Source organism: Ixodes scapularis, unplaced genomic scaffold (genome assembly GCF_016920785.2).
Source record: "Ixodes scapularis isolate PalLabHiFi unplaced genomic scaffold, ASM1692078v2 PGA_scaffold12__126_contigs__length_90152505, whole genome shotgun sequence".
Taxonomy (NCBI): Eukaryota; Metazoa; Arthropoda; class Arachnida; order Ixodida; family Ixodidae; genus Ixodes; species Ixodes scapularis.
Window position 1 is genome coordinate 50,636,868 of NW_024609838.1, and position 19,955 is coordinate 50,656,822.

Here is a 19,955-nt window from a genome sequence, read left to right on the forward strand (position 1 = left end):
AAATGTTACGCTATAATTGCACAAAACTAAATGTATAATATGTTGTCATACCTAATAATACGGACGATAAAAAATTAGGCAAATTTAATACAGCCAAGCCAAGTCAATCCAATTGTTGTGGCTTTCCCTCCAGTTCGCCTTTGGCATGCATTGCACGCGCACTTCTTGCGTGGTTTGTATTGTTTAGCTTTGTCGAATCAGGTACAACTCACAACCAGCGTGTCGTGGTCACGTTTTCTTTGTTGTTTCCGGCGGTTCTCTGCAGCATTAATCGACACGTACTACGGTAAGTGCTTTTTCCTTAATAGCGAGTTTTATTAGGTCATTTTCAGAGGCCCGCTAGCGCTCCGGGCGCGCGATGCTTCAAAGCGAAGTGGCTGCGCGAGTTCCCGCCACGCAGCGTGGCCGGAAAACACGATCTACTAACATTCTAAAAGCTTGGTGGCGATGTCATGGTCATAGATGGGCGCACTGACGCGATTGTCAGCCAAGCCGGTGGCATACCAGTCGCCAGCGCATCTTTACTGTGGTAATTTAACATAATCGAACTTCTATCTGAAAGCTGACAGTAGGCAGGGGTAACCACAGCCACTGCAGAATGACATCCTATGCAATGCATGGTCGGAGTAGATCGTTTTCAGAGCCTTTTACCGCTCGGGCCGCGCGATAATTGTTATCCTTTTGCGCACGCTTGGCGCCGGTTGGCTATATGATGGTGTGGTCATCGCGTCTCGCAACACTGGGGCACGGGCGCTTGGTTAGGACTCCCCTTGGGAGCGGCCTGCCGTATGCCTCACTACTTTACCCCGCAGCGCCAGCCGTGGAGCTGCGGGGCAGATTAGAGCACACTTCCAGAAAATGTGTAGACATCCTCAGACATTGAGAACCCTGGATGAGCTCCTGACATGTTATCTCTGCGTTGGTTAGGCAGGATCGGTGGTTGAGTATGTTGGCATATCGCTGCTTCCACGTGGTGCAAAATCTCGTGCTGCAGAACCCAGGGATCTTGGGTTCAATCCCCACCCCTGCCATTTTGTTATGGATGATCAACATACCGGCATGCATTCGTGTAATCACTGCTGCTTACTGCACGTTAAAGCCCCAGGCAGTCATACTGCACTGGCTAAATTGCTCATCTTCAGCGGAGATTCGTCACCTTGTTTCAATAACCGAACATTAGATGGTCTGAATATCCACAGACACAAATTTTTTTAGGGCTCTGCAATCGTTTATGCACAGACAGGAAGGAGGTGGTACCATGAACATGGAGCTCGCACATGTAGCTTTTGTGCTGCACTGGCTAAGTTTATCATCAGCAGCATGAACCAGTGCGGCATCCCATGTCAGACAGGCTTCGTGCTGTTTAAACAAAACATGTAATGTCCACTCTGCTCTGTTCTGCTTTTTGCTTTGGGTCTAGGCTCACCATTGAAGATTCATAGGGACAAAGAAATGTGTTCAGCCAGCATGGATCCTAAACGGAGACGTCTGGGTATTCTGGAGAAAGCATCCCGACACAAAAAAGAGGTTATGTGTTTGTTAAGTGGGCATGGTCATGAAGGCATCGCTCCTGACGTTGAAAGCGTGGCGCTATCATCACAAGGCTGTGCCAAGGACGCTTGTTTGGAACTTGGTGGTGCAAGCATGTGCATGGATTCATCACACTTGTGCAGCCTACCCGAAGGAGACGCTTGTTCCAGCGACTTTCCTCAGCGTTATTCTTTGACCGACGGACCCGAAACAACGTTAAGTGCTGCGGCCGAGGTTCACGACAATTCCCAACAAACACGAGGATTTGTGGCTTTCTCTCACACTAGCAGTGCCAACGAGCCATGTTCTACTGAACAGGACCTTGGTAGAGAGCTGCAAAGCTAGGCAATTCTCAATAGGATAAGGAGGAACGCATTGGGTGATCTCCTAAACCTTTTGAGGCGGCATCCCTGTCATTCCTTTCTTCCTAGTGATGCGCGCACAATTTTGAACACGCCCCGGGGCCCATGTGTGGAATGTCCAATTACGCCCCTTTCCCCTGGACACTACTGCCACTTCAGTCTTGAAGGAGGACTGCTGTATGCAATCAGTGCCCTCCTTGAGCTCCCAAGAGATTTGGTGCTCTCATTCAACATTGACGGCTTGCCGTTATCAAAAAGCGCCGACCTCCAACTCTGGCCAGTGCAATGCCTCATCGTGAATTTTAGTGACCAAGTACCGTTTCTCGTCGGTGCCTTTGCTGGACCAAGCAAGCCGGCATCTGCAAATGACTTTCTCTTGCCATTTGTAATGGAGCTTAAGAACCTGCTGGAAAACGGTCTCATCGTTAACGGCTGTAGTGTTTGTGTTTCCCTGGAGGCAATCATATGTGATGCGCCAGCACGTTCATTTATTTTGTGTACCAAGGGGCACTCTGGCTACAGTGGTTGTCCAAAGTGCACATGTGAAGGTTCATATAAAGATGGGAAGATAGCTTTCCTGGACACAAGCTGTGAAATGCGCACAGATGCCAGCTTTCGACAACAACAAGACCCTGACCACCACAAGGGTACTTCTGTTCTTGTTCAGCTCCCATCGACACGGTGAAGGACATTCCATTAGACTATATGCATCTGGTGCTCCTTGGTGTTGTCAGAAAACTAGTGCTGCTTTGGATGTCTGGGCCGCTGACTGCTCGTGTTGGCCCTCTTGAACACAGGCTGATGAATGATGCCAGTGCAAGTTTGAAAGAGCACATTCCCCGAGAGTTTTCTCGACCACCGCGGCTTCTGACCGACGTTGAACGCTGGATGGCGGTTGAGTTGCGGCTCTTTTTGTTTTACACAGGCCCATTGATATTACAGCCAGTGTTGAAGCCCGAACTCTATGAAAACTTTTTAACTTTGCATGCTGGGCTCTTCATTTTGGCAAACAGCGAGTTGTGCTGTCGGCATGCTGAATATGCTGGAGCATTGCTTAAACAATTTGTGGCTACTTTTATGAGCATCTATGGGGAACATCAAGTGTCATACAATGTCCATTGTCTAATTCATCTGGCCGAAGATGTCAAGGTTCATGGAGCCATTGACAGATTCAGCGCATTCCCATTTGAAAACAACATGCGACATGTGAAGAAAGAGCTGCTAAAGCATGAGAGGCCACTCCAACAACTTCGAAACCGAATGCTGGAACGACAGCAGCTGCCATCTGTCATTAAGGAAAAGTCGCCAACTATTGTGCTGAGTAACCCCCTGAACTTCGGGCCCTTGCCGTCTCTTTGCACAGGACCTGAATTCAGTGTGGCCAAATGAAAAGATTTCATTGTTAGTGCAAAAACTGGTGATAACTGCATTATGGTTGACGGACACATCATTGTTGTTCAGGTCTTTGCCTATATGAAAGACTCAAATGAAGCATGTGTTGTTGGACAGGAATTTCTTTGCAAAGAAGACTCCTATGTTATTCCATTTGAATCCTCACGCATTGGAATATTTGTTGTCTCCGGGCTGTCTCGAACAAAAGCATGGCCTTTGAAGAGCCCCAAGAAGATGCTCATGCTGCCCTATTCCAGCAAGTTTGTGGTAATTCCAGAAATTCATACTAACTGAACTCTTGGTGCTTTCAATTTTCATCGTAGTACTGAAGTGCCAGTGAAATAAATTACTTCCTGTGATTGATAATTCAAGGTTGTTTTTTGTGCTATTTACACGTAATTTAGTCTGTTTTTTGTGAAAAGACTGATAAAGGGCATTCATATATTTATTTTTTTCAGATGGCATATGCTATTGTAGATTTTGTTGGTCGGAAAGAAATAGAAGTTGTGCCATGCTCTTGGATTAGTGGAAGCACTTGCATGTGGCCAAAAGTTCCGCTTGATAAACTGAAGACAATGGTGAAGAAAAACAGCCCCTGTTCATCCTCATTGCCCTGGCAGAGGTATGAGTTTCAGGTCAAAGGACTTTTTGGTAAGTGGATTCATGCTTTAGCAGTAAAGACATAACTTTTTTAGACGAGCGCGCTGTTTACGAATGCTGGGTGTGGGCACGCACATATGCAGTAGGTTTTTGGGAGATGAGAAGTGTGTGCACAGTACCTGGGGAAGCACCACTTCAGAGGAGTGACGTTGGAGGCAGGTATTGGTGTGTAAGGGGGCAACTCTATGATATATATATATATATATCTGATAATACTACACTAGAACACTTCCTAATCACTCCCCAAGGCGAGCACATAAAAGTTGGAATTGATAACCCACTTTCTCAGAATCATTGGTGGTCAACCATGAAGAAGACATGTCACTGTATTGACACACAGCAGTCCATAAATGTAGTATGACATCTATAATTTGTTTCACACTGCTGAAACTATTTTGTATGGTGGTAAAGTGATAAATGCTCATCGTTGTGTTGCTACAACTTCATTCTACATTTGATGAGTCACTTTAGGCATGGAATAGCATGTTTTGGCAATGTTTCTAGCAGTCGTTTGGAGTACAGACACTGTTTGATTTTTTTTTTCTTTTGCATGTGCAGCTTTGTACGATGAAGCTAGAAGGAAGCTGGACAAGAGTCAATACACGTCCGACTTGGCAAGCGAAGATGAGCCACCTCAGAAAGGGAGGAGGACACCAGCTACAAGATGGGACCCTACTCATGATACATGCAGCAGCTTGTGGTCAGAAGACAGTGCGGGCACTTGGCCTCCTGAAGTTCCAACGGACTTTCCTCAGGGTGAGACTGCATAATAACAGTGTCGATTTTTCCAATTTGAAGCCATGCTGTCTAGAAAACGGTAGTTATATCTATGCTGTTGTAGTGCTATAGACCTTAGAACTTCAGTTCAGGAGACACCTGTTGGAAGCAACCTTACTTCAGGAGACAAGTGAGAGTAACAACATTCTTTTGTGCTACGTATCTTCAGGTTTCATGGTGTTTTGTTGGTATGCACAGTGTTGTCAATGTGGCTCAACAGGAAAAGGATAAACGATTGTGTATTTCCAGTAGTACAAGCGCATCAACATCCGCTTACTTCCAAGTTTGTTCTTAATAGCCCTTGTCCAGTGGAAAACCTTGACAGCCTGGGGTATATTGCCACAGCTCTATCACAGTTCAATTCTAATTCCAGGGCACCTGCCTGAAGCTATGTGATGCCACTCAAAGCTTCCCACATTGGTTTTGATTATGTAATGTATCAGAGTGTCTAGCACCCGGAATTCCCAGGGAAATTTTAATTATCAACATACCTAAGAATGAAAATCAGGGAATAGTCAGGAATATTATCAAAAAGCAAGCCCAGTCAAGGAAAATGAGCCGCAAACGCCATCAAGTGCCCTGAGCAAAGACTTAGACTCGGGGGCAGAAAAATAGGCAATAAATTCTTAGAGCAGAGCGTTGGCTCTGCTCACTCGATGTAGGGTGTGCTACCCGATCCAAAGGAAACAGTCGACAAATCTAGTCCAGGCCTTGAATTGGATTGGATTTAGGGCGCGACAGTAGGCAAGATCCAGTTAGAACTACTAGATATAGTAACGAATGGAAAAGCCGCAGATCCTAATCCAAGCCTTAAGCCGAAAGTGTGCATCTAGCGGCCAAGCTGACATTTGGTTATTGACGTGTGATTGAGCGCAGTGTTTCCGGTAGTGGCCTCTTCACTGGCGATGTCGGCAGCAACAAAGTGCTCGTTTATTCCGAACTGGACGAACCCAAATGTTTCGGAATATGCAAGTTGGATTAAGCCCGTGCAAAATGATACTCAGTGCTGAGTGCTCCATGCCTTGTGCTTTAATGATACATATTTAAGTGCTTCTACAGTGGTCAGAGAATTTCACCTAGCATTGACAGGGAAAACCTGGAAAAGTCAGAATTTCAAAATAAAAATTTGCTATACCTGTTTTCACCCCAAGAACCATAGGAAAAAAAAGTCAGGCTTCTTGCGGAGCATTACTGATTTCCCCCTTTATGTAGAGAATTAAGGGTAACTGCAAAGAAAAAAAAGTGTATTTTTAAACACCCTAATTAGGATAAACATGTCAGAACAATTTTTTCGCCAAAAACAAAAACGTTTACAGCAATATTTATTGCGCCAGACTGATTTTAGTTTGCGGCTGTTTCGTCCGTTTTAAACTGCGTGCCACAAAGTTGGTATTCTACGTCACGGAGTGACGTATAGCAGCCACTCTGCGCGCGTCAAAAGAACGGGAGTTTCAAATGTGGAGAAATTGTGCTGACTAAATTACGTCCTGTGGCGTAAATGTTGATACAAAAAATTTGTTTTTTCATGTAAGATTTGTTTTGTGACATGTTTGTCCCAACTAGGCTGTTTATAAAAATATTTTTTTTTCTTTGCAGTTACCCTTTAAGATATGGGTAGGTGATTTAGTTTTATGTTATCTTATCAAGACATACACATTCCAAACGCCCAACACATCGCATTTTCCTCCGACAACCAAATCTAGTAAGAACTACTTCGTGCTGCGTATGAACAATGCACAAAACTTATTTCTTTCTTGAGGTGAAAACGGGTATAGACACCCGGTGTTTAATAGGCATGGAGCCTTTTCAACAACAGGGCTTTTTCCTGACGGCATGCAGCTCTTTTCGGGAAGGTAACCGATGAAGATAGATATTTATATTTGTAATTATAATTTTCTGATAATTTGTAGCCATTTAACGTGTCAGCCTTTTATGTGTTTATATCAAAAGGTTTGAACAAAATACAGATCGTGCTACACCAAACTTTTTGGTTTTAATCACTGTTGTACTGATGTGCAGCCTGTGTTGCCTCTGATTGATGTCGTGTGGAGTCCCCAATTTTGAGCCAGCATGGAAGAGGTGAGTAGACAGTAGGTTATGCTACAAATTATTTAGAACATGTTATGCTATAAATTAAATAGCATACATTTTCTTGATAATTTTTAAATGACAGTGCTTTATACAGTAGAACCTCGTTGATATGTTTCTGGTTTTTAAGTCTTCCCTGCTGCCATGCTCACAAATGCCGGTCCCATTGAACTTTCATAGCAAGATGTTTATTAATTGCTTGTTTGAGTGTGAATAACTTGATATATAGATTAATAACGTCTAAAAAACAAACAAAGAAATGAAATAATTTTTTTTTTTTTTGCTGCGCAGCGTCACCAAGACCAAGTACGTTGCTCACAAGGTTCGAAGATATGTGTCAGAGTCGCCAGTAAGGCAGCGGAACTTTTTGATGCATGCAAACCCTAATAACACAGGACAAGCCTTGGCTAACCCGTCGCCACATGGAACACCTCAAGACGGGGTGCAGGCATACTCTGGTAACACTGTTAGCCTTTTCTCGTCAGTCGGAATGCTTGCATATTTTAAGTGCTGTTTCTGGTGTAAGCCGAAGCTTTGTCTTGATCACACCTGTTGTAATATTCCAGGACAGACTCCATGCCCTGGGCCCACTGCCTTGCCAGAGCGTGGTGAGTTACGATATTTCTTATTTTATCCAGCATTCTGTTTCCTGGCTCAAGTAGTAGGCTTGTCATGCTAAATGTGCAAGTATTTTTTAATGTGTGCTGTCAACATGTCTTAACATCATGTTTAGAAATTAGGAAGTGGACCATAACATTTCTATGTGCTCTATATGTCCCCTTTGTTTGTCTTATGTACATGGAGGTATAAATGCTGTACATGCAGGCATTTTGAGTGTTTATAACCTCTTTCAATGAGGTTATTGATAGAGGCTATGGAGGACTCACAACCTGTGCTATGGTGTGCGCAGCTATCTCGTCACTCTTTTTGCTCCGCCGGTAGTTTCAGGCAAAACCCACCTCAAACTCAAAGAGGTAAGCCGGCATAGTATTAAAAAAAAATATGGTCGGATTGCTGAGAAAGTGGAAGAGCGCATATGGATTCCGCCATTTTTACCAATAAACTTCTCCAACTTACTGTGACGTCCCCCAACATCCTCTATCGTCGCGGGAAGCAGCAGCCAAATGGGCGAATTAAGATTTTTTTTTAATGAAGCTGGCGCGACCAGCATGACAGACCGCCCTCCTCATTCCATAATGCTTCATACAAGAACGCTTTACCCAGATGTTACACCAGCAGCATTATGATTGTCACTGTCCACTTTGCTTGGGGTAAAATGCTCATGTTGGGAAATGCCTGAGCCCGTCTTCGCATGACTCCTCCACACTGACCTCTCCTTTGCAGGTTGGAACACTTTCTAATTTTATTAGGAATTCCAGAAATGTACTTGCAAAAAAGTAGCATGCCATAGCTACAGGTTACTAGAAATTGTACCTAAAATACAGTTAGTTACCAAGAAATAAAAGTGTCTACATTTGTACTTCAGATAAACAAATACTACCTACCGTTAAATACCAAGCATCCGCCCATTCCGCACTAAGCGGCCATTCCTAAATGTTGTGGCACCTGAAAAAATATGCGAAGTACAAATATAGATCAAATTTGTGATCTAACAAGTGCCCATCCCTCACTTTCTTGCAGTTATCTCAGAATTTTGAATGAGCGCCGCTTGATCGTTACTTAACGGTAGTTACCAATGCACAGCTACTTGTACCTAGGTACTTCACAACCTTGCTAATAAGTAATTTTTATTTATTCTTCAGAATTTCAGGGCCAAGTGTTAAGGCTACTCAATGTTATAAGACTGAGCTTGCAGCAAGTTGCCAGCACGCTCGACGCTCTCACCGCCTCCAGCGAGCCTACTGCTGCACCCAATCCGGTTGTACCGCAACCGTTCGACACAGCCGAGGGTCTCTCTAACTTCGAGGCAGATCTCAGCGCATCTGACGAAGCTCTTCTGGTGCGTCCATGTTTACATAACATAGACTTGGGCTGATAGCTGTAGGACCTTAGGTGTTGTGCATGCCACCTGTGTGTGTAAAATAGAAAACATAGCTAGCAGTTCTTCAGCATGTTCCTTCCCAAGTGTTGAGGTGCAACCAAATTATTTCAAGAAATATTAGTTTTGTGAAGACTCTGAGGTTTACTAAATTGGCAGGAACTAACAAAAATAAAGAGTGTCTTAAAGTTCGCACACACCAGACTCCGAAGCTTCTGGTTGCAGCTTGCTATGTGAAAAGGTTGAGGAGAAGGAATGGTAGATACAGCTTATTTCTGTCTTGTATTTTTATAATAGACCCTTTAGAGAATAGCTCTGATAGGTTGTAAAGCAACTCACATAGGCTGTGCTCTGCTGAAATGCTACACCCAATTTGTGTGGCATCTTTGAAATTTCCAGGTCAAGGAACTAATTCAACTTGGTGGACGAAACCCCAACACCGCAACCAAGCGGATGCTCGCCTACCTGCTGACTGATAAACTAGCAGCCGAGTACTCTTGGGAGGGAAAGAAGGGGAAGAAGAAGTTCTGCAAGCTTCGTATTTGTCAACTCATGTGTGGTTAGTGTCACTTTTTTCATTCTTTGAAGTTCATTACTGAAATTTATGTCACAATTGTTTAAGGTTTCTGTTTGCAGGTGAAAAATTATCTTACTCTTACCCTGGGAGAGAGAAATATGATCAAAAGAAACATAGTGAGTGCCAGAGTGGATAAGGTAGCAATTTTGGGCAAACATTTTAATCCGCTAAATTTGAAAAAACAGAACTAAAAATACACCCCTGAAAGAGAAATGTACATTATGTTTACTTCTGAACATGTTCATTTCATTACTGTACTATTATTTCCCAGCTTCCCGCAGGGGGCACCTGTGAAAGCAGGTCTTTGGAGAGTGGCGTCTCCACGGACCCCGAGCCATGCGGGTTCGCCCGCCCACGTATGGCTGTGCGTGGCTTTCCCGTGTCTGGGGAAAAGGGCATCCTGGTGGTTGAGCCGAGCCCGGGGTAGGTTTGGACCCTTCGGGGCCCCCCGGGCGAGGCAATACACCACTTCGGCCCCCGCTCTCATAGACGGGGGTCCTGGTAAGGCCCGGCCAGGATGATTCAGCCTAGTCGCCACTTCTACTATCCCCTCCTCTCTTTCACCCTTGTCTTCTCCTTCTTTTCACTCTTCTCATTTCTCTTCTTTCTTTTTTCAACTCCTTTGGCGGCAAGGGCTAACCTTGGGTGGCGACAGACTCCTTGTCCTGAACCACACTTGGGTATAGTACCTGGGCAGTACTAGTAGCGTAACGTCTCCAGCAAAGCCCTGTTTGTTATGGTGCGTTACCTATTCCCGTGTTGGGCTCCGTGGTGGGCGGCACACCACAGGTTCTGAGGACTCTCCGCCTCTTATGGCTCCCCCTCCTCCAAACCGAACACGGCGCGTGCCCCTAAAAGGGGTTGCTCCGTACTTACTTTCGAAAACGCATCCGAACCGCCAAAGTTTCCAAGATTTTTTGTCATTCAAGCCCTAGATGAAGAAAAGCCACTGGCTAAGCTCTCGCCTTTTCTAGTTTCAAAATGTCTTGATGCCATTATTGGCAAAGCTTTTAAGGCGAAAAAGCTCTGTGGTAACCTTCTTGTCGAGGTTGAAACAGAAGTTCAAAGCAGGACGCTTCTAAAACAGACATGTCTAGGTGAACACCAGATAAAAGTAAGCCCACATCGGACACTGAATAGTATTCGAGGTGTTATCTCTGAGCCTGATCTGATAGATTGCACTGAGGATGAAATTCTGGCTGGACTCCAGAAACAGGCAGTGGTGGCCGTCAAGCGGATCACCATCTGTAAAGACGGGCAGGAGCAGCCAACCAAGCACTTGATCCTGACTTTTTTACTGCATACGCTTCCTACGACCGTTAAAGCTGGTTACCTACACTGCAAAGTCCGGACTTTTATCCCCAACCCACAAAGGTGTTTCCGGTGTCAGCGCTTCGGGCATGGCTCGCGAAACTGTCGGGGCCGTGAAACTTGCGCAAAGTGCGGCAGTAACGACCATGTTGCTGACATTTGTGAGAATACTCTCAACTGTGTTAACTGCCAAGGCAACCATGCTGCTTATGCTAGAACATGCCCACAATGGGAGCGGGAAAAAAGAAATCCTAACCCTTAAACCACAAAATAATATTACGTACCAAGAGGCAAAACAACAGTATTCCTTTTTCGCAAAAGGCACGTTTGCGCAGGCGGTGCAAAGGGGACCAGCACCGCGAACAGAATCGAAGGCCACTCAGGTCTCTCCTGAGGTCCTGGCAGTGGCTCTTCAGTCCCCAACCCCCCAGCAGCGTCAGCAGCTTCCCCTGGTTCTGGAGGAAGCGCACCAGCTGCCTCTCGACCACGGGACAGGCAGCGAGCCCCCCTAGCTGTCTCCACTCCAAGGTGTCCCCCCAGGGAGACGGAGCGAGAGTCTCGCCCCAACTCACGGGAGAGGGCCTCGTCCAAGGAGCGGCATCACGCCGCTCCTTCAACAGCTGAGGAGCGGGGACGGATGGAGTTGGGTGTCGTTCAGCCCAGCACCTCCACTGCTGCCCCTTTGAGTGAGGGCGGTCGTGGCCGGGGAGTCCGGCCCCGTACCTCGACTTTGCCCAAACCTACACAACAAGCCTCGTCTCAAGAGGTGGAGGCGAGGGACGAGGCCACCGAGCCTTCCGCTCTTTCGTCCGATCAGGACGATATGGAATGGGAGATTTCTAAAACAAAGAAAAAAACGAAAAAACCAGTAATACCTCCAAAGTAGTTTCCTCTGGGAACGTCATCCCAAGACCAGAGTAGTTGATTGTATTTTTATACTTGCATCTCTTTTACATAATAATGCCTCCACTTGTTCTACAATGGAACTGTCGAGGTCTTCTTGCAAACTATGATGATATTACTGATATACTAGAGGAACGCAGTCCCATTGCCCTCTGTTTGCAAGAGACTCACATAAAAGGGAGTCACACAAATGTCCTCAGGCATTTCCAAGTGTTTCGGAAAGATCGGCAGCATTCAAGCCATCCATCTGGAGGTTCTGCTGTCGTTTTGCAACGCTCTGTACCATGTTTGGAAGTACCCTTAAACACTGAACTAGAGGCCGTTGCTACCCGTATACTGACTAACCGATTGATTACTATTTGTTCAGTATATATACCTCCAAACTACCAGCTTAAGTATGAGGAACTTTAATTACTTTGTGATCAGCTTCCTTCTCCTTTTGTGCTTGTGGGTGATTTTAATGCTCATAATCCTCTCTGGGGAAGTGGACGAAAACATACACGAGGAGCACTTATTGAACGTTTTTTACTCTCCTCAGGATTATGTTTGCTCAACTCGAAAGAATCTACACATTTTTCAGCAGGAACACATACATTCACATCAATTGATCTTTCAATTGTGCATCCCACATTATTTCCTTTTCTAACATGAAAAGTCATTCCTAATCCATATGGCAGTGATCATTTTCCCATTATTTTAGACTTTCACAATCACCCTATTACACTTCCAACTCGGACACCTAGGTGGAAGATTGACAAAGCCAATTGGACACTTTTCAAACAATCCTCTGTTTTAGCTATTACATCTCACCATCAACTTTCTATTGAAGAGGCAGTAGACCATATTACAAAGCTCATATTGGAAGCTGCTATGATCGCAATACCCATGACATCCACTCACCTTCCCAAACGACCGAAGCCATGGTGGAATGAAGATTGCCAAAAGGCTAAAAAGAAACAAAACAAAGCACGGGCCATTTTTAGGCGGTACCCTACACCGAGCAACCTTGTTACTTTCAAGATAATGAAGGCTTCTGCGCGATTTGTTCGCAGGCTGTCTAAACGACATTGTTGGATGAAATATTCGTCATCTATAAATAGTCAGGCGACACCAAAGGAGGTATGGGATCGAGTCCACAAAATAAATGGCTCTTACCATGCTTTTTCCATTCCTCTTTTGACAAAAAATGGAATATGCCCTGAAAGCCTCGAAGAACAGGCAGACATTCTCGGCGAACACTTCGAGTTCGTTTCCAGCTCAAGGAACTACACGCCTACTTTACTTCGACACAAAGTACAGGTAGAAAAAAGGTCAGTAAATAGTTCGAGTGGCTATCAAGACCCATATAATGCTCCACTTACGTTGCATGAACTTGAAATTGTTCTTCATTCCCCTAAGCAGACTGCACCTGGCCCAGATGGAATTCATTACATTATGCTTCAACATCTTCATCCTTCAACTGTTCAACTCATTTTATATCTTTTCAATAGAATTTGGTCTGAAGGCCACTTTCCAACTTCTTGGAAGGTGGCCTTTGTAGTACCCTTGCTTAAACCAGGAAAGGATCCTTCTAGTGCTTCTAGTTATAGGCCTATTGCATTGACTAGGTGTCTATCAAAAGCTCTGGAACGAATAATTAACAGAAGGCTTATGCATTATCTTGAAACTCACAAAATTCTAGACAGGTATCAATGCGGCTTTCGGTCGGCACGATCCACAGTGGACCACCTGGTTCGCTTCGAGAGAGCCGTGAGAGAGGCATTTGTGAACAAACGGCACTGCCTTTCTGTGTTCTTTGATCTGGAGAAGGCTTATGATACTGCCTGGCGATTTGGAATCCTGCAAGACCTCATCAACATCGGTATTTGCGGGAGCATGTTCGGCATCATTAAAAGCTATTTAGAGTGCCGCTCATTTCGTGTGAAACTTGGAACAACTTTCTCTCGGGATTTTGTACAGGGAAATGGTGTTGCCCAGGGTGGTGTACTTAGTGTCACTCTTTTCATTATAAAAATAAACTCCATTGCCAGAGTAATACCTCCTTCAGTTCAATACTCTATTTATGTTGATGACATCCAAGTTTCAGTATCATCATGTAACCGCTCCATATGTGAAAGGAGAGTTCAACTGGCAATCAACAAATTGACGAACTGGGCTGATACCAACGGTTTCAGGTTTTCCACAGAAAAAACTGTGTGTGTATGTTTTTCTCGCCGGCGAGGAATTTTTCAAGATACTTCATTAACCATTTATGGATTGCCTATAGCTGTGAAGAGTGAACATAAGTTTTTAGGTCTTCTGTTTGATTCAAAATTATCTTTTGTTTCTCACATTAAGCAGTTGAAGTTGAAATGCACAAAATCACTTAATATCCTAAAAGTATTGTCTCATCAATCTTGGGGTTCTGATAGACTGTGCCTTTTACGCATTTATCGTTCAGTGGTTCGCTCCCGTCTAGATTATGGCAGCTTTGTGTACGGCTCAGCTAAAGCATCAGTATTGAAGATGTTAGACCCTATTCATAATCAGGGGCTACGGCTGTCTATCGGAGCGTTCCGCACCTCCCCAGTTCCCAGCCTTTATGTGGAGGCCAATGAGGTCTCTCTTGAGAAAAGACGCTTTGCTCTAGGATTTATGTATTCACTCCGAGTAAAGTCTGTTCCTCTCCATCCTGCTCATGATTCTGTTGTAAAAATTAGGTTTCAAAGGACTTTCCAAAATAAGCCAAGCTTTGTTCCTCCTTTTACCTTGAGAAATACTACGGCAGCAGAACTCTTTGGTCTGGAGCCCAAACCCTGCGTGACACAGCACAGAAACACTGTAGCTCCTTGGGATTACTCCCTCGTCCATTGTGACTTTACACTGACAAAACACAGCAACAAAGACACTCCGGACGAAGTGCTGAGGCAAGAGTTCTTCGAACTACTAAGCCACTATCAGCACTACACAAGCTTTTATACAGATGGTACTAAAACTGAATCGTTTGTAGGCTGTGCAATGATTAGACCATCTGTTTCCAAGGTAAAAAGACTGAACCCCTTTGCCACAATTTTAACGGCAGAGTTGCATGGTCTACCTCTTGCTGTTGAACATATTGTAGAGAAGAGGCTACGTCGCTCCGTAGTATACTCAGGCTCTTTAAGCTCATTGAAAGCCCTTGTTTCCCTGAATATCCCCACAAACCCGTTGGTTTCACACCTGCAGAGTAAAATAATCTGTGCGATCAAAAACAAATGTGATATTGTGTTCTGCTGGGTGCCAAGTCATGTTGGCATCCCGGGTAATGAGGAGGCAGATCAAGCTGCGCACTCTGCGGCCACACAAATTGTGCACCTTAAAAAATTCCCCACAAGGATTATCACAAGGTGGTTAGACATTGCATACTACAGAGATGGCAACATGAGTGGGATACTGAGATAAACAATAAGTTGCATATGGTGAAACAACTCTTGAAGGAATGGGAGAGTGCTCGGCACCGTGAACGATTCTACGAGGTGGTACTCTGCCGTCTAAGGATTGGCCATACACGGCTCACACATGGGCATCTTTTGCGGGGTGAAGATGCCCCACAGTTCGAACATTGCCATTGTCCTTTGACTATACTTCATATTTTAATTGAATGCAATGCGTATGGCCTAGAACGCCGTAACCACTTTTCACAGCTTTACAAAGAGCATACTCCCCTACATCTGATGATTTTACTTGGCGATGAACCCCTCATACCACACTCTTGTGTTTTTAACTTTCTCAAAGCAACCGGCTTTCTACACCGACTGTGATTTTACTGTTTTGAACTCATGTCCATTCCTTTTACACTTATACATAGGTCATGTCCATTGTTTTATCCTATCATCTGCTACTAAAGCTCTTTCTTCTCCTTAACCCTCTCCCAGCAATAGTTTATGTACTTGGCGCATTATAGCCTTAGATGCTTTTGCGCCACTAAAACCCAATAAAAAAAATTATTTCTTAGCTTAAAGGGATGTTGAAACGGAAATTGAAATATCACTATCAAGTTCAAAAGTAGGATAATTGTGATCATTACTACCCGGATATGACAATCACACATTTTTATTTTTAGTGGATGGCAATATTTTGCATTCTCAACGGCCTTCTCTAGCAAGCGCTCCAAGAGCAGTCACGGAGAGCGCAATGCGTCTTGGGGGTCTTCGACACACCCGTGACATCATCCCATACAGCATGAAAGGCTACAGAGGCTGGCTTAATTATCAGCTTTACCACTCGGTGGCGCCAGTGCATCACAACTAGGCTTTTTGAGACATCTGAGGGCCATACCAGCCGCATGCCACAGCACTGACTACAATGGTAGACTGCCCGCTCACACTGCCGCGGCTGCACAGTCGGACTGAAACACTTCATCGCCCTGGGGCTCTTTTCGTAATCCTCATCACGAAAGTGGTCAGAGCACAAACAATCATTTGTTGTCGGAATCCACATGAAAAACGACAGATGTGCCGGACACATCCGTTGCTCGGAAATTAATGCGTTGGCAGCTCGCGATGTAGCATGCAGTTATTAAAGTCCTCTGCCACACAATCGCGCAGCATCTGGGCATTAAAACCCACAGAAGCTCTTCACTTCTGAACCTTCCAACAAAGTAAATGCCACACCGAAGCACACTACCGATAGGCCATTGGGTCAACCGGGGCGATCAACCAAACGGGGTCATCGTGGCCAGCTCTACATTGGCTTTCTCGACCAAAACTTCGCGTTCAGGCGTTGGCGACTTCCACGGGTATACCCATACCTCCACAGAGGGGCACTACCCATATGTCATAAGCAATGTCCTAATACAGTGTTCATAGTCATGACCAGACTTGTACGTAATCCGTTACAAGTGACGAAATTAGTTGTAATCCCTTACATTTATCGGTAATTTAGTAACGGAAAAAATTACATATTTTCTGGAGTAATTTTAGAGTAATTCCCTTACAATTTTTACGTAACGGATTCCTTGTAATCCGTTACATTTTTTTTCAGGACCAACCCCCCCCCCCCCTTCTAAAGAAAATATTGTTTTTATTATGGTAAATTTTAACGCAGTGAGCGCAAAGGGAGGCTTGGCACTCCAGTTCCGCAAAGTCTTTTTTTTGCAACACCAAGCCCCTGAAACTTTTTTTTTTTCACACTAACAACACTGTCAAAAGATCCAAATAAACATTTCTACAAAAAAAAAGAAGGGAGGGGGGGGCAAGGTATATCCGCTTTTTTAGTCTGTTTTTTTTTCTTTACGATCGAAGATGGGGAGAGGAGGACAGCTAGTGATTGTGTGCTTCTTCGGGAAGCTTGAGGCGGTAAGTGCAGAGTCAAGAAGTAACAATGTCCTTCTCGGTTAGTGTGACTCGACCATTTTCATAATGTCACAACACGAGACAACGCTCCGTCTACCCGAAAATTCATTAGAGATGTGATAATATGTGAAGGCGTTATTGCCACAACCATCCTCGTTCGTTGCTACACACTTATGTTCTCTTAACACGATGTATTCTTTCTGCTTCTTTCACCTTATTTGACCCTGTTTTAAAAGCTACTTACTTTTTTGTAGTCCAACTTCTAGGGTTGTCCCACTTTATTTATGAACTCCAGCCAGGTTATCTGCATCTCAGACACCCTTTTTGTGAGTCAACTTTTCGCGAGCACTTCGAAAACGGTAATAATCTTCCTTTTTTTTCTTCTTCCTATTTTTACCCCAGCTGGACGCATCTTATCTCAAGCAGATATTTTTACAAATAAAACATAATGGTGGCTGACGCAGACTTGATATTCTGGGCTGGAGGAGCGAGTGAAAATCGTGAGTGGGGCCGGAGTGTGTCTCACTTAGTCGTTTACCTTTCACTGCCCGTGGCATCAGCGGACGTCTATCTGGAGAACACCGGAGTAAACTGCAGTCGGTACGTGCTCCGTGCGTTTTTGAACGGCACCAAGAAAGGTGCATACACCAAACGTCCGTTTACATTTCTTTGTTTAAAAAAAAACGTTGTAATTAATTGTTGTTATGAGTGTCCTGGTGTTGTTTTTTCTCTCGATTACTTACATTTATATATTGGAAACTCATATTCGCCAACGTCTCAACCGAGGCTCGACCTGTTCATAACCAAAGAAAGAAGAATATCGAGCCAAACCTTATTTATTATTTAATTATCACCTTACTGTTACCAACTCTACTAAAACTCTCGAATATCAGGCAACGGCGGCAAAGATGAAGCCTTGCTCTATCTTCGAGCTAAATAGTACTTCCATCGCTGCGCTGAAGAAGCTCAATGCAGATCATAAAGCATTCGTGAGGCAAAATATGGACTGAGGCACAATATGAACTGAGGCACAATCCAGCGCCTGTGTTCAAAGGGTGTTCAGCGTAGCAGTCGACATGTTGAGTAAGAAATGACGCAAAATGTCTGACGAGACTTTCGAGAGCCAGCTGTTGCTCAAAATACTCAAGGTCAAATAAATGGAGAAGGTGGCACCAATAAGAACTTAAATAACCCCTTCCCTTTGTTTCTTAATTGAGGACAATAATGTTGAAAGTAACGCCACGAAAGTAACGGATTACTTTTTGGGGTAACGGTCAGTTACTTTTATGGGAGGGTAATTGTAATTGTAAAAAATTACAATTTATCCTTGAGTAATTGTAAATGTAATTCCTTACTATTTTTCAGTAACGTGTACAAGTCTGGTCATGACATACAACACTGTTTTTGAAACATCACCCATGTGCCCTTCGAAAATCGTTTAGTTCATTTCATCATTTGTTTTCTTGTCCTTTTCAACAGAACATTTGTCTTTGCGAGCAGATGTCATTGCCTAGACGACATTAAACAATAAAATAGGTGCAAGAATTTTGTTTCCATACACTTTTAAACACCAGATGAAGGAATATATTGTTCTCTTTCCTATCTCATACTGCCCTTGAAGGGTACAGTGATTCCAGCAAGGCTGTACTTATATTTGCTTTTATACTGTTTTTCTTCCAGCTGCAGTAAACAAGAGGTTTACACAATCAACAAAGGATGATGTTGAAGTCACAACAAAGTCATGGCTCAGACATGCCCCAGAACGAGAATATGGAAAAGCCAGCCAGCGTTGAACTTTGCATTTTATAGGTATTGGTTCTACTTGTTTTAGCTAAGACTTCTAGCTCTGCCAATGTTTATATTTATTTATCTTTTTATATTTTATTTGTGCTAATGAAGGCCCATAGCAAAGACCAGGTACATTCATTGTGTATGCAATAAAAGTTCAAGAGAAATTCCACTTGTCTTAGTTTACTTGCAGACATACTGTCACAATTTAGCTTACTAAAGCAAATACTGAACCTACTTTTGGTCTAGTTTTCTGAGCCCATGCTTGGTGTAGTATTATTGTCAGGTTATCTGTCTGCACTATTTATGCAAAACTCACATAAACATGCTCCGATGATATCATGGACTAGTTTGTTTCCACATTACGTTCACTCCGGTGCTACGCTTCACTGATAGGTGTGCATGCAAACCCAGCTGAAGCGAAGCAGTGGTGTGAATTTAATGCAGAAATAAACTAGTGCATGATATGATCGAACCCAGTTTATGTGAATTTTTCATATATAGTACAGATAGATAACTCGACAATAGTACTACACCAAGCATGAGCGCAAAAAGAACAAACAATAATTATATTAATATTTGACATATGGCATGTAATAATACTATTCAAAAGAAAATGCAATATTATTGCACAGGAGGGTCATTCGGTGGGTCCCATGGATGAGCCGTGCCACGTTCAGGGTTCTTGCATCGGATGATCCGATGGACATCCGGTGAATGTCATTCGGAGGTAAATGGACATCCGGTGGACTTCTAAATGTCCGAAGTTGAACGAACGCGGGATGTCCTAGGGACATAAATTGCCCTCTGGGATGGCTACAACGGCTGCTGGCGGTAGCTGCCGGGACGCGCGCGCAGTCGCGGAGGCGCAACGAGAAAGCGCGTGCGCGTGATCTGTACCGAGGGTTCCCAAAATTTCCTGCCGTCGTGGCGCTGTACGTTTTGCAAAGGGGCTATTAAGCAATACCAAACACGCATGCCGTAAAGCGATCGTCGTCTCCGCAGGCGATTTCCATCTGAGGGGAATTTGTCGTATTGTCTTCTAGCAAACGACATACCTAGCTCTTCATCCGAATAGGTGCGTACAACGTCTTCGACGTAACGCCGTATCTTGGGCCTCTTCGCTGGCAAGGCGAATGAGTCGGCAAAGACTTCGCCGAGAACGGCTGCCTCGTCGTCACTCTAGCTGGAGCTAAGCTGGTATCTTCTTCGCTGTCGCTGATTTCGCTGCTACTGCGTTTTATTAGACCTCCTGA

General features: G+C 44.2%; 1 protein-coding gene across 1 annotated transcript; it reads left to right on the forward strand.

Annotated features, from left to right (window-relative positions):
* The first annotated feature begins 7,157 nt into the window (after positions 1 to 7,157).
* LOC120837060 lies at positions 7,158 to 18,742 on the forward strand. The gene is made up of 5 exons (XM_040206234.3): positions 7,158 to 7,267; positions 7,376 to 7,417; positions 8,573 to 8,769; positions 9,208 to 9,367; positions 18,592 to 18,742. Exons 1-5 carry the CDS (start codon positions 7,180 to 7,182, stop codon positions 18,702 to 18,704), a joined length of 600 nt encoding a protein of 199 aa, XP_040062168.1. The 5' UTR covers positions 7,158 to 7,179; the 3' UTR covers positions 18,705 to 18,742.
* The last annotated feature ends 1,213 nt before the right edge of the window (positions 18,743 to 19,955 follow it).